At 38.3% G+C, this 15,782-nt stretch overlaps 2 protein-coding genes across 2 annotated transcripts; one reads left to right on the forward strand and one right to left on the reverse strand.

Annotated features, from left to right (window-relative positions):
• The first annotated feature begins 3,099 nt into the window (after nt 1-3,099).
• On the forward strand, nt 3,100-5,702 carry LOC134219566 (anaphase-promoting complex subunit 7). The gene is made up of 4 exons (XM_062698338.1): nt 3,100-3,342; nt 3,405-4,559; nt 4,967-5,241; nt 5,359-5,702. The coding sequence occupies exons 1-4, from the start codon at nt 3,274-3,276 to the stop codon at nt 5,591-5,593; spliced, it is 1,734 nt and encodes a 577-aa protein (XP_062554322.1). The 5' UTR covers nt 3,100-3,273; the 3' UTR covers nt 5,594-5,702.
• A 2,531-nt stretch (nt 5,703-8,233) lies between these two features.
• Nucleotides 8,234-9,708, reverse strand: LOC134219572 (required for meiotic nuclear division protein 1 homolog). Its single transcript, XM_062698348.1, has 2 exons — nt 9,063-9,708; nt 8,234-8,869 (listed from the first exon to the last, which is right to left on the reverse strand). The coding sequence occupies exons 1-2, from the start codon at nt 9,627-9,629 to the stop codon at nt 8,288-8,290; spliced, it is 1,149 nt and encodes a 382-aa protein (XP_062554332.1). The 5' UTR covers nt 9,630-9,708; the 3' UTR covers nt 8,234-8,287.
• Between the last annotated feature and the right edge of the window lie 6,074 nt (nt 9,709-15,782).

A 15,782-nucleotide genomic window follows, 5' to 3' on the forward strand; every position in this document is an offset into this window, starting at 1 on the left:
GTTTATTTTTGTATGTTTGTAAAATAACTTTATTGTAACATGCCTCCCCGACGCGGAATTTACCTCTCCCGTCAAAAATTGTATCTCGTTTTATTGTCTCAGTCGATTCTTTGGCTTATTTAAGGTCACTCCTGACGGAATCCAAGTTCCAAAGTGCTCGCGTTTTCGGGGGCACATCACTCGATTCAGAGGCGGCGCACAACTGCCATTTTTGTTGATTTAGCTTTGCTGCGTCGCAGCATGCGTGAAATAATATTGTCATTTACTCACAAATGGTGAAATAATTTGCTGAATTGGTGAACCGGATCTTTTAAAAAATGATCCACGAATCATTCACTCACTTCAGAGATCCGGATCTTTTTAACGGTTCCGTATCTGAACGCCCATCTCTAACTTCAACACTAGTCCGGTTACTGTTCGTAAACGGAGAGTATTTGATCCTCCATTCAGATCGAGGAACTACACGCAGCATGAGCCAACTAGTAGGTTCATGAATGATTTCAACAGACTACAGGATGTTATTTCCACAACTATGACAACAGAAGTGATTCGTAATAAGTTAAGATTATATTTAAGAGGACAACTGTATGTGTAACGTTAATTTTGTGTATAATATTTAAGCAGGGTAACGGGCTTACAGCCTATAGTCCAATAGTCCAATAAACCAATAAGTTGAAACCTAATTTTCTATGAACATGTGTACAATATTCAATTAATCGAAAATCCATATTCATGTTAACGTTTGAAAGTATAGTTCGTTCGTAAACAAGAATACGAATGAAATTTAAAAAAAACTTCTTTACCGAACCTAAACCTCATATGAATATAATGTGTAACTGTGAATCAAATTTCCATCGTTACAACTTTTTGATGCATCATGAGGATCGTGAAAGACAAATTAGTTTTTTTTCTTTTATTGAATACAAGATTATTGTTGAAAACGAAGGTGTAAGAGGTGTAAATAAAAGAGGAGGAATACATAATATATTTATTTGGACAAATTGGAGAACGTAGAAGGAATCGATTGAGATAATTAAAAATTAAGGAAAGTTTAAATTAGATTTAATATAAAAAATCGTTGCAATCAAAGTTGATTGCTCATGTTCCGGGTATAAGTAACCCGGAGTGGTGATTAATTACTATGCCTGAAAATCAACTTTGGTGAGGATTGATCATTGATTGAATGGGGTATCTAGGGTCTAAATATTCATAAATACATGACCTACTTTAGAAATTGGTATGAGTTCACAGTATGTACGAAAAGTTGTAAACTCTAAAATAAAATGGAATGAGCAAATTAATCTACCAATTCTCTCATGATGTTTGAGATTACTGCACTATTTTTTACAAAGAGACAAATGCAGATATGAAAATTTTCCCGGTGGTTATTTAATTTCCCGCATATTTCTCGACATTTTCACGGTGATTTTCAATTCCCGGTTTTTTCCCGGTTCTCCCGGTTTTCCCGGTTCGCTGGTCACCATGTGTGAAAAAATGATAGAATTTGGTCATTATTGGGAAATTTTGCGTGGCCACTACCCGAGTAGACAAAAATAGCTCAATAATATCAAATGTTGATAAGATAGCAAAATGAGTTATGGACATGATTGATATAAGAGATAAAAGATCAGACGACAATATCAATATTTTGCACTAATATATCATAACGATATCAAGATATGTTATTTGTAATAAGTGATACATATCAAGTGTCATTAGTTTGTTCTTATCCATAGCATATCTTGATATTTAAATGATATTTCGGTGCAAATTTTTGATATTGTTGCCTGTTCTTTTATCTCTTATATCAATCAAGTCCATATCATGTTTTGTTATTCTGTTCATGGCTTCTGCCCGGGTAAAAACATCTTTAGGAGAGAAAAAACACAGTAAATAATAGAGTAAATAAGGATGTCTAATAGCTCGCCACATAACGATCATTTGTCTATAGAATCTATTATTAAAATACGCCATAGCAATGCTACTTTAGTTTTGGGTAAAACAGGGGAGAATCAAGTCTCCCACCCGAGCAGCACACATGTTACACAAAAGTTTATGTGTCCCATATGCATTCGAATTTAGTCACAATTGAGACACCGCAACCAAATAGGTTTTAATTGTGCTGCTATGGCAAGGACTTATGTCTCCCAAGGAATCAAGTATCCCCACCTTTCCCTACTGTATAAAATCTAAGTCGGCAGGTCTCCTGCTTGCATGACTGTATACCAATTTATTAATTGTGACGTAAAATACCTTCAATTAGCTACTGGTGAAATGCCAGCACGTTGAATGGCTGGCGAAGTTTCAGAGCGATAATTTTTCCAAGATCCGTAATTTCATTTCCGCCATGAACAAAGCATCATCCAACGGATGCAAAGAGCTTTATTGAAAAAATCTTAGTCAATAGTTTCAAAATAGTTGAAAATAGTGACTTTTCCGAGAAAAAGTGGCTTTAGTGACTTGAGGTCGAAAAAAGATACTTTTTAGTGACTTGCCCGAAAAAAGTGACCGAGTCACTAAAAAGTGACTCGCTACCAGGCCTGCTTTATAGTAACGTGTATATTTTTTTTGCGTGGATGTCTGAATAAACCAAGGGCCTCATACGCCTGTCACCGGGGAACAAAGCTCGTGTACTCTGCATCGAAGCTTAGAACCGGTGTTGGGGCGCAATCGTTAATGTGAACATTTTTATATTCGGTTAGTTACTGCAAATAAATTCTTTTTCGAGTCCCTATAATCAAGCAGGTATCTCAAGCATACCACATCGTTATATTGCTGCATGATTGTGTGTTTAATTTTGATAAAATATCGAAAACAAAAGTGTGCATAAAAATTGACTCGCCATAACAAAAAGGTGGTAGAGAATTAACACTGTTGTTTACAGTTTAGAACCAAATCCAGATGTCGCACATGTTGGGGAGGGATTCAGTGCTCCGCCTTCTCCCCCTGGAATAAACGAGAAGTGGAGTCAATGTTGGTCAAATTGCTTGACCAGTGTGTACATTGCATTAGATTACATTTGGCGATAACACATTTTTGAATAAACTGTGATAACCGTGCAACATCAAATTGACAGATCGCGTACTGTGAGGGATGTGCATTTCGTTATTAAATTTTATTGACTTTCTATCTGTTGACAAACGGTTTACTCCAAAATACAAAAGTTCGATTTTGATTTGCGTTTCTAGCAGCTTTGTGTATCATACAAAATACAATTTCTTGTGGAATATTGTTGATCCGTACAATTAATATATTGTTTATTGATTTAGAAATATGGGAACATTATTTGATCATTTAAAAAGTCTTTTCGAATACGAATTGTACTCGAATACCAGGACGTTGGTAAGTTGTTTTGTAATTATTGTCTATCGAAAAAAAACTTAATTGTAATCAAATACTTTCAGTCCAACCTAATACTGGCCGTGTTTGACAGTAATAGATCCGTGTTAACGGCGCAGCAGCACTTTTCGACTCTAATTTATTATGCAGAGTCACTATTCCAAGAGCATCAATATCGAGAAGCAGAGGGAGTTTTCCGTCAGGCACTGCAAGCCAAGCGGAATCTGCCAAAAACCAAATCTCCTATTGGTAAAGGAAACGAGAATCCTCCGGATATTTTCTCAGAGGTTGAAATAAAATACAAAACAGCTAGATGTTTAATCGAGATAAAACGTTTCCGGGATGCTATCGTAATGTTGCAATCGCTTTCCATCAAACAGCGGACACCAAAAGTAAACATGCTTCTGAGTCGTCTGTATCATAATCACGGCCACGAAAGGAGTGCTATTGGCACATATAAAGAAGTATTGAAAGATTGTCCTCTTGCTTTCGAAGCTGTTGAAGGATTATTGTCGTTGGGGACAAACGGAATCGAGGTTAATACGCTGATACTCGATGCAACTCTTGCACCCCAGTGCAGTGACTGGCTGAGCAACTGGATAAAAGCCCATGCTCACATGCAGAATAGGAAATACTCAGAGGCTATACAAACTTTTCGGTCTATTGAATCAAACACATCCTTGTCCAACTATCATCAGCTTTTGGTTCAGATTGGCGAATGCTATTACCATAACGGCGAGTATGAGAATGCTTACACCTATTTGAAACGAGCTCACAGCTTGTATCCCTACATGAAAAACGGAATCCAAATTCTGGCAATATTAATGGCTAAAAAGAAGAAAATGAATGAACTTGAAAAAATGATTGCACCCACATCCACTTTTCCAATGGAATACTCATCGGAAATGTGGTTTGTGATGGCTCAGTATCTCTACTCCACGGCCAAGTACGACAAAGCGGTTTATTTTGTGCAAAAGGCGTGCTTCCTGAATCCTAAGAATGCCGAAGCGCTGATTCTAAAGGCGGAAATCCTGCTGCAACTGAAGAAGTATCAGGAGGCGATAGCCCACCTACGCTTTGCTCAGCAGTTTGCTCCTTATCGCTACGAGGTGCATAAGGTTCTGGTCGACACCTATCTGAACATGAATCGTCTCCGGGAGGCGCAGGCCCAAGCACTGAAGGCCCTTAAAGCTATCGGAGAAACGCCACGACTCCTCGTGGTAAGTTGGCTTTGAATTCTACGTCCTTCAATTAGTTTTGTAAATATGGTTATATTCCACCAATAATTATGTTCTTTAAAATGAGTTTCATACCATGTTTAAACAATGGCTTGAATAACAAGGTTGTTTGTCGTTAAAAAGAAAGCTTATTAAGAGATTAAGAAGTTGAATAACATGTTACAAGGCCCTAGTGAGAACATAGTATTAGGACTAAAGACTATCCAGAATAGAAGCTATGCCTTTATCTCTTATAATATAACAAGGGTGTAAAAAATCATAGAGATCTCTCATCTAAACAAAATAATCGGATTTGTAAAAAAATGTTTTTGAAGTTCATGACGAGTTCTATAGATTCTCGTTATTTGATGTAAGGGGAGAAAATATATATTCTAAACACATAATTTCAGCTTTTGGGACGAACTTACTTGAAGGACGACACCACGAAGGCAAAAGCTAAAACATTATTTACTAAGGCTCTGGAAATGAACGAAAATTATTTGCCGGCGGTCTACCTGTTGGCCGATCTGTACCGCCAAGAAAATGATGCATCCAGCTGCATAAAACTGCTGAAGAAGCACGCTTCGCTTACTCAAAACTGCAAGCTCCACGCCATGCTGGGGGATCTTTTGAGTAATGACAAGGACCATTCCGGAGCATTGGAGCATTATACCATTGCATTGAAGTTAGTATTTTTAGTTTTTTTTTCCTTTAATTATAATATGTTTAACACCAATTGAAGTTCGGAGTACATACATGCGACATGTTCAAACAGAATAATATATTTTTGTCTTCTACACAGTCTCGATCCAACAAATCGTTGCGCAATGGCAGGACTATTGGCAATGGGTCAAAGCGCGGGTGGTGCTAGTGGCGTTCCAGGTTCATCCTATTTGGAATCATCGATGGTAGAGGAAGGCAGTGATATGCAAGATAACCCACTTGAAATGATAGAAATTCCTCATAGCGCCCAGAACGACCTTGGATCCGAAAGCGATATTATGTGGTCCGATGTGGAGATCGAGATCAATCAATAAACGTGTCTGTTTGTGATGTATTATGTTGTTTGTATAACATTAACACACATTGCATTCTATAAATATTAAGAAATAAATTAGACATAAACACTTTCCTCTTTATTCCGAACGTTTTGGGTCTTCAACACTTTTGATTTATTACTTGAACAGTGATGATATCCTAGTCTCTACACCCGTGTTTCGTCAGAGGGGAAAGTGGGGCAAGATGGCCACCATAACCGGTAACCTTTGTAAAATAGTGAAACGCCTTAGAATTCTGCGGATTTGTCCATGAAACGCCTTTATTATGACCTGCCTTTGACATAAGTATCAATACTAGACCAACATTTGAAAAGGGCGTAGAAGCCAAAATTTATTCCTTCTGATTCTTCGTCTACATATATGGCTTTATATGTACACGAATAATCAGAAGGAATAAATGTTGGCTGTTACGCCCTTTCCAAATGTTGGTCTAGAATAAGCATTTAATTAAATGACGTTTCAGTATCTTATAAACTGGTTTTAAAAAAGGTGTTTTTATGATGCCTATATTCATCATATTGGGCGACATGGCCTCGGGGCAGGACGAGTGAGGGCCGAAAATTATATCAAAAATGTGCTGAATTTATTTAAAACGGATGACACATCCTTGCACTTCTAGGGATTATGTTCAATTGATGTTTGTGTGTATGTGTGTGTGTATCTTCAATCTAACCCCACTGTCCGGCAGTGATATTATGGAAGAAAGCTGTCTTTAATAAAGTCAGCTTTAGTCCGGGAGTTAGAAGGTGTTAGCTCTACTGCAGCTCCAGTGACCCATTTCAGACTGCCTGGTAACTCACGTCCAGTCCGAGGTCACTTTCACATGCAATAAGCCCCGTCTGTTTATGCTATCATTGTCAATTAGATAATGGATCCATAAACAAGCTTCCGGATTTTCAATCCAGCGCGTATTCAGTTTTGGAATCATATAACAACATATTTGGGCTTATTCTACGAGTGGAGTGACGTGAGAATGCTCGAATGACGTGAGAAGAGTCGTATAGCCCCATTTGAATAACATGGTCACCTCACGTGAGAATTGCTGAAATCGACTCACCTCACGTCACTCGACTCGTAGAATAAGCCCAATTGAAACAATCTCATCAAATTGATCCAATTCCGGATAAATGAACTGAGGAAGAGAAGACCACAACTAGTGTCCACAAAAAAAATCACTACTCTTTCAGCGCTATTCCCGGAAATTCTTCCATATTTTCCTGGTATTATCACACATTCATACATATTTTCACCAAATACATCCCCGTATTCAAACTACACAAACGATTTCGCATGCTCAATTAAGAATACACTTGATTAAAAGTCACCAAACTCGTAAATCTCAAACTTCAAATAACTTAAACTTTTTTCTTCTAGTACATATGCAAAATATTTATATCAGCCGAATACATTTTTTGCGGAAACGAACAAAAATCGTGACAGCAAATTTAAAAGCTACCGTCCCCGCGCATGGCTTGCTGCGATTTCTTATGTTCAATTGATGTTTCGCTTGAAAATATCGTATTCCAAATACGCAAATTTGTCCATGTGCATGGGACAGTTATGCTTAGAACGGCAGTTTAGTGTTATATACCGATTGACTCAGCTCGAAGAACTGAGGTGATGTCCGTTTGTATGTATGTATGTGTGTGTACAAATTGTGTAGACACAATTTTTAAAACTTAGCATTATGCGATTTACTCGCAACAAGTTGCATTCGACAAAGAATGCGGTCCCATTTTGAAAATGTTTTTTGCTATTGAAAAATGGCCCGATTGGTCATTGCATTTCGGAATTATTGAAAAATCATTGTTTTTTTCCCAGCATCATCACTGCTAGGTGGATAATTTTGGTTTTTTGAACTATGTTCATATCTATTATCTTTTTATTGAATTCTTCATTTGAGATATCTATCCTTGATAAAGTCAGAAAAATCAAATGGAAGCTCGATAGCATCAAAATCACATTGAATAACAGAAATCATTTAAAAATTTCAGTAAATTTGATAATGTTCGTTACTCACCAGATTCAGCGCATTTTAAATCATAATTGTAAGTTGTACAAAAGAATTTTCGTACCTATTTTGTGTATTATTGTATAATTATGGGGTGCTCTTCTTGCCCCGGGTGGCAATTTCAGAAAGTTAACTCCTAGTAGCCGCTGTAAGCACGCTCGAAGTGAATAATTCATTCATAAGGGAAGATCCTTTAATTACGTAACGCAAAAATTGGGCATTTTCAACCCCCCTCCCCCTTATGTCACACTTTTTGTATGAAGCATCTAAAAATTATGTATGGGTCGTCACACTTTGTCCAACCCCCCCTCCCCCCTCTAAGCGTTACGTAATTTGTGGACGCTCCCTAAGCATATTATTTCGTAGTTTTTTCATTTCTAGCGGCTTGAAAAATTTGCTTACAACGGAGTACATGTCTTTGACCAAAAATTAACACTCCATAAAAGTAACCGCACTTTTTTTCCTCGGAGAAAATTCAGCAAAAGTCTGTAGCTTTCCTATGATGTTAATATTCTTGCATAATGTTGATTCGAAAAAAGAGCGAAACACGCAACTAGGCTGACAACCGGAGACACTCCCTTACTGTTACGCTGAACTTAAAACAAAAATTATCTTGTAGGTCTTGACTATATTTCTGTATTTATACGTTTAAGGTGATTACCTTACGTAAACTTATCTACATAATGTAGAATCTCAAATCCCACTTCAACCATAATCAGGATAATTATCATCCACTCCAGTCGGATATGATGCTTGTCGTTTAGGTTTGAACTTATCAAATCCGCCAGCTCTACACAGTGGTTTAATTTCTCGTTCATAACCCGTGTCCGGCGATTTATGCTAAAGTACGAACTTGTCTGTTGGTATAGATTTTCCAACTGTTCGCGATCCCAGTAGAAATCCGGCACATCCAAAAGATCTGAACTTAGATTTATCAAATGGCGGAATGCGAACAATTCGCCCGTTTTTCGCAGCATTTCAGGGCGGGAAATTGTTATTTTATTCCCTTTCTTGAGGTCCTCTGTTACGTATGCCATCGATTCGATGTATCGCTCCAAGGCAGCTTCCCAAATTCCGAGCTTCACCGAATGGGACATGGCATTCGAAAACGTGTACTTTTCTAAACCGGCATCATCATTTGTCGAAACGTAAAAGCTGTTATTCTTCAACCGAGCAGGACTATCAATGGTGTTGTACAACATCGCTTCACTCTCCTCAAGAACCGTGGATTCTTCATATGGATCCTGGAATAATTTTTATATGAAAAAGTTGGTTCCCACATTCAGCAGCTTTCCTTCCCATTCAGCATCACATAATCTACCTTATCTGAATTCATTATCCTAATTATTATGTACAGTTAACAATGTTTTTCTTAGACAAATCCAAAATGCAATCATGGGAAGGAAAGGGATCATTAGATCAGTTAATTATCTTTACCTCTTCGAATTGCTTCAAAAAGCGCAGAATGTTGTTATTCTCCAGATCGGTACAGTTCCACAACACCACGGTACCTTCACGGAAGAAGTACACATCGCGCGATTCATCACCAACTTTATATTTTGCGATGACATGCAAAACATCCGGATCCACGTCGTTGTCCTCGCTAGACAGGAATTGCTTCGGCTCATACAGGTTCTGGTCTTTCAGAGCGGCTAGCAGGCGCTCCAAGTCGTATTCTTTTGCTGTTGCAAATGCTGTCACCGTGAGGTATCCGTTGGCCAGTTTAGTAAACTCGTCTTCTCGCCTTCGTCGTGGTCGTTTCTTCGGCGGAATATTTTCGTGCAGGTTGATAACAGATGATGAAATTTTCTGCAATTGCTTCCCAACAGTGTTGCTGATTATGGGCGTTCGTTTCTGCAATAACGACTTGGACATCACCCTCTGCGAACTGCTTGCGTAACGCGTCACCGGAAATATTCGGTTCATTGATAATATCGATGCTCTACCGGTGATGAGAATCGATTGATTTATCACGATTCGCACTGTCCTTGTTATACAATTCATTCTGGATCACACACTTCATGCACTAAAACGCGTGTTGTTCGTCTGCCGTAGTAGCCGGTCGTCTGCAATGTTTTTATTTACATACTGCCATAACGACAGAAATATAAACTCCCCATAATAAAACAGAATTTTTTTCAAAAATAGTTTTATTATGTTCTTTTTTTCATTGGTTCATATTTTTGTTTTTTGTTGTTGAAGGATTACTACAAAACCGAACTTTTGATAAATGGCTCGGAACCCATAGTGACATATACCAAACGAATTGAGCAAATGTGTGTGTATTTTTTTCTTGCTATGGAGGGGGAATCTGCTCAACAGACTTCCTGGGTTGGACGTCCAGGAAGTGCGGGGTTAGGGACCACCTCCAACAGCAAACGAGGGAGGCAGGACTACATCCTCGAACCGCTAAACCGTTTCCAATGCCGCCAATCCCATCGTCCCTTCGGTACAACCAGAAAGTAATGCTTCAAAGGGGGGCCAGTGCACAACGCACCCTCGAGGCTAGCTGCGTGTCCTTGCAGCACATCGTGAGTCGCTTTTTTAGAAGAACACCATGGTATCGTGCTAGCGCATTGCCGGCTTTCTAGGTGGCCTTACCACGCCCTTTGCACGGCTGGTATCAAGAGTTCGACCACAGGGCACCGGTATGACACATGAAGCCGACTCTGAACCCATGAACCACCTCTTATTTAACCCTTATGCGGCCAACAAAAAAACACACGTGGATGGCCGACAGGGTACCCGTGTTCCCTTAAATTGATATTCTCATAACTTCAACAATTTTCAACCGATTTGGATAATTTTGACAGTTTTGAAAACAGAAACTCATATACTTTTTGCCCATTGTCAAGGTTTACAGCTTACGCCTATGGTTATACAAGAAATCCTTGTAGTAAGGCTTAAGAGTCTACACGCGTAACCAAAGGCCATTCAACCAGTTTCAAATATGCTACAAGCTCTTTGCGCTTCTTAGAATTGAAGGTGTTGACAGTATATGCTTCGGGTAATGCAAAAATCCCTGAAATAAGGTCTTAGTCATCCGAGAAATCTCTGGAGTAAAGCCTAAAGATCTACTCGCGTAACCAAAGGCATATTATGCAAATTCAAATACGGTACATGCTCTTTGTGGTACTTAGCATATAATGCGTTCACAGTATATGTTCCGAGTCAACCAAGAAATCTCTGGAGTAAGGCCTTAAGGTCTAAACTCGTAACCATAGGTCTATGGACTTGTCTCAAAAGTGGTACATGCTCTTTGCGCATCTTGAAATCAAATGTGATCACTACATATGTTCTGCGACTCTCGGATAAGTCCTCTGGCGCCTTCATTGCATATTAGGGTGTCCCAAAATTGGACAAAGTCTGGGATTTTAGGGACTCAACCTTCAAATGAAAGCTTAGGGTAAAACAAAAGAAAAATTGTTCTACGACAACTCTGGGAAATGACGTTTAGGGGTGGACCCGACGCGTTTTATGAAAAAAGTGCATTTTTTATAGGTAACATCGAAAATACCGGTATGTCGGAAAGAAATTCGATGAAACCCATCCATTTTATATTTTTTACATTTAACTTAGGGTCTATACTTTATGGTAAAACTTTGATACCGCATGTTTTAGCTCTATATATTTTTCACTGATGCTTTAAATGCCCAAAAATGATGAATTTTTCTTAATATTTTTTTATTAATGCATCCAAAACGGGTATCCATCATAATGCTTTCGAAACTAGATATACATAGAAAGATGGGAAATTTTATAACGAATATTTTGCTAAAAATAGCAACCTCTTATCTCTATCCGTTTAAACATTATTCACGATTTACTGCAGCTTGGAAAAAGACTTTTTGAAATTTCGGATTATAATACCTGGATCATGTTTAAGTAAAAAAACGCCTACTTTTCCATACCAACCAAATGAGCGCTTTAATAACCAATATAGTATTCATATGAATTGCATAAAACTGATTTTAATACTTATTTGAGTGTTATAATGGAAACCCAACGATGGACCAGCAGTAACTTGACTGACTACAAATTGTTCAGTTAGTCTGGGTGAGTGCTCAAATAGATTGATGAATATGGTTTCAAAACTACCCAAAGGTAGGTTCAGTTTTCGTGTCATGGTTTGTCCAGCTGTGCAATGTTTCTCGATAACATGGAAATTAGTTGTTTTGTGACCCTATTGCATATGTTCATGGTCATCCAAGAAAACCCTGGAGAAGGCCTTCAGGTCTACACGCGTAACCAGAGATCTTTTAAATTGTTTCAAAAGTGGTGCATGCCCTTTGTTGTACATAGAATAGATTGCGTCCATTGTATAGGTTCATGGTCATCCAAGAAAACCCTGGAATAGGCCTTTAAATCTGCATGGGTACCCAGAAATCTTTTGACTTGTTTCAAAAGTGGTACATGCCCTTTGTAGTACAAAGAATACCGCTTTCATTGCATATGTTCATGATTATCCAAGAGAACACTTGAACAATCCTAAAGAACTTTACGCGTAACCAGAGTTCTTTCGGCCTATTTGAATAGTTATACATGCCCTTTATGGTACGTAGAATAGAATGCACCCATTTCAAATGTTCATGGTCATCCAAGAAAACCCTGAAGTAAGGCATTAAGATCTACACCAGAGATATATCAGCCTGTTTTAAATTTGGTACATGCCTTTGGGGTCCATGAATAAAATGCGTTCATGGCATATGCTAATGGTCATCCTAAAAATTTATGGAGTAAGACTTCTAGGCTTACACGAATATCTAGAGGGTCTTTAAGGTCACTCCTTACGGAATCCAAGTTTTAAAGTGCTCGCGTTTTCGGGGGCACACCACTCGATACGGAAGCAACGCACTACTGACATTTTTATTGTTTCACGCATGCAGCAAAGCTAAATCAACAAAAATGACCGTTGTGCGCCGCCTCCGTATCGATTGGTGTGCCCCCGAAAACGCGAGCACTTTGAAACTTGGATTCCGTGAGGAGTGTTCTTAATCTAATTTTATATAATAATTTTATAAATAACTGCCCAGAGCTAATGACAACAACTTGAACTACTTGAAATGCAAACATATACCAATAGCCTTCCGTTCGTGGGTTGATCTGCAGATCATTCCTATATGGAGTTCATAGACTACCTAGTACCATGGCAAAAACAAAAACTACAAGGAATGCGTACATTCACTCAGATGAGGTCTACCCCTGATTTTGCCTAACCTGATTTTATCACGTTTTCGACCCAATTTACTGCAAACAACAATGATTTTCATGAAATAACTTTCACTGCCTGTAGCTTATTATGAATCATTTATGAGTACCTGTTAAGAAGGTTGTAAGTCTCTCTCCATTCACGTATTTTGCCTTGCCTTCATTACGGAGCCCACGACAATGAAAATAACTACTTAAAATACAAACATATACCAAAAAGGGGTCTCACAACTTGTTTATTTTCAAATAACTGCCTCCATTAAGGATGTTGATCCACCGACCTTGACTCTATTTCATAGACTACCTGGAGCTCAAGACAACAACAAGAACTACTTGGAATACAAACATATACCAAGATGGGATCACAACACAACAACAAGAATTATATAGAATACAAACAAATACCATGAAGGCGTCACACAACTTGTTTATTGTTCAATAACTGCCTCCGTTACCAAGGTCGAACCCCATACCTTGACTCTATGGAGTTCGTAGACTACTTGGAGTCTTCGACAACAACAAGAACTACTTGGAATACACACATTTACCAAGAAGAGGTCACGCAACTTGTTTATTCTTCGATAACTGCCTCCATTACGGAGATTGATTCGAAGAGCTTGACTGTATGGAGTTCGTAGACTACCTGGAACTCATGACAACAACAAGAACTACATGAAATACAAACATATACCAAGAAGGGGTCACACAACTTGCTTATTCTTCAATAACTGCCTCCATTACGTAGGATGATCCACAGACCTTGAATCTTTGGAGTTCGTAGACTACCTGGAGCCAACGACAACAACAAGAACTACTTGGAATACAAACATTAGGGTGGCTCAAATTAGTATGGGAAAAACTTTTTTCAATTTTTTTAATAGGCCGCCCTCTTATTCGGTCCTATTTGATGCCCTGATGCTCTGGACAAAATTTCAGCCAAATCGGTCAACGTTTGGGCGGTGCTAAACTCGTTGGAAGTTTATATGCAAAAATGTATGCAGAAACATCCAAAAACAGTAAATTGCAGTTTGACGGCACAACTTAAAATGAAGAACTATGACACTCATTCAAATCTTGAAGAATTGAATACAGAATGTTATGCAGGAAACCGCGAGAAGATTAGAGTTTGCCCGGCTAAGTTATTAACATTTCTCTGAAGTAGCGTTTAAGCAAAATTCGTTTCTTTTACCTTTGAAAAGAAATAAATTCACCCCTACAACACTCCAGTAAAATGCTAATATCTTTTAATATCTATTTAATTCTACAAGAACTGAATGAGTATAATGGTTCTTGATCGTAAATTGTGCCGTCCAACTGCAAATCACTGTTTTTGGATGTTTCGGCATACATTTTTTCATATAAACTTCCAATGAGTTTAGCACCGCCCAAACGTTGACCGATTTGGCTGAAAGTTTGTCCAGAGCATTAGGGCATCAAATAGAACCGAATAAGAGGGCGGCCCATCAAAAAATTTGAAAAAGTGTTTTTTGAGCCACACTAACAAATAAAAATATATCAAGAAGGGGTCACAAAACTTGTTTATTCTTCAATAACTGCCTCCGTTACCGAGGTCGATCCCCAGACATTGACTCTATGGAGTTCGTAGACTACCTGGATTCCACGACAACACCAAGAACTACTTGAAGTATACACATATACCAAGAAGGGGTCACGCAACTTGTTTATTCTTCGATAAACGCCTCCATTGCACAGTGTTGCTTTTTGCCGATTTCGTGCGCTTTTTTAATACCATCGTTTCTGTGGATTTTTTCGCTGTAGTTTGTTTGGAGAAGACGTTAGATATGAAAAGGGACTTTTTTTGTGAAAATCTGTAAAATGATTAATCCACCTAAAAGTGAGATAAAAATTTTGCTTAACCATCGAAACTAGATATGAGCCTAGTGTCTTTAGGAAAGTTGTAGCGGATGTTATTTCAAGCCACTTTGCCAAAGAGACCCTATACATATGACTTTAGGGTGGTTCAAAAAATCAATTTTGCTCCACAGTGCTCATCTGATTCTTTACCATGTTCTGAGTGTCCTCTGAAAATTTGAGCTCATTTGGATTAAAACTGATTTAGCACAAGCCGTTTCAACTTTGCATGCAAATTAGTATGGGGAAATTTATTTTTTCATTATACTGTTAATGACGTTTCCCCAATAAGCGCAGGTGAAAAGAAAACCTACATAGCTTAAAGGGATACTCAACAGCTTTCACCCAACGAAAACCGCATGTTGATTAATCGTCCCAATAATTAGTAATCGATTTTAAGACAGGTTGCGAATCTTTAGTCATGATCGTTAAACTTCTTTGAGGGCATCACTGAAACGTGCAGTGCAACATAGTAGCCTGAATTTGTGTGTACTATCTTTCGCGCCACGAGGAGCAATGTTGCCTATTGATGAGTTATGCAATTAGCTCCAGAAAACCACGGTATGGATTAAATTCGATTACTAATTATTGGAACGATTAATTGAGATGCGGTTTTCACTGAGTGTAAGCTGTTGAGTATTCCTTTTAGCTATGTAGGTTTTCTTTTAACATGCGCTTGATGGGGAAGCGTCATTAACAGTATAATGAAAAAATAAATTTCCCCATACTAATTTGCATGCAAAGTTGAAACGGCTTGTGCTAAATCAGTTTTAATCCAAATGAGCTCAAATTTTCAGAGGACACTCAGAACATGGTAAAGAATCAGATGAGCACTGTGTAGCAAAATCGATTTTTTGAACCACCCTAATATGACTTATATAGTACGAGATATGTGACATTTTCTGTGGAAGGTCCCTGAAATCAGTTTTTTGAGCATAACTTTTTCTCTATTTCATTTTTATTCATTTATTTAGTTAACATCTAAACAGATAACACTGAATCAACAATTTGACGCCACAATGCACGGTTCGAGGCCGCATCTCTCCATCCTCGGATACGCCCCACTCTCGCCAAATC

This window comes from Armigeres subalbatus, chromosome 3, assembly GCF_024139115.2.
Source record: "Armigeres subalbatus isolate Guangzhou_Male chromosome 3, GZ_Asu_2, whole genome shotgun sequence".
NCBI classification, from domain to species: Eukaryota; Metazoa; Arthropoda; class Insecta; order Diptera; family Culicidae; genus Armigeres; species Armigeres subalbatus.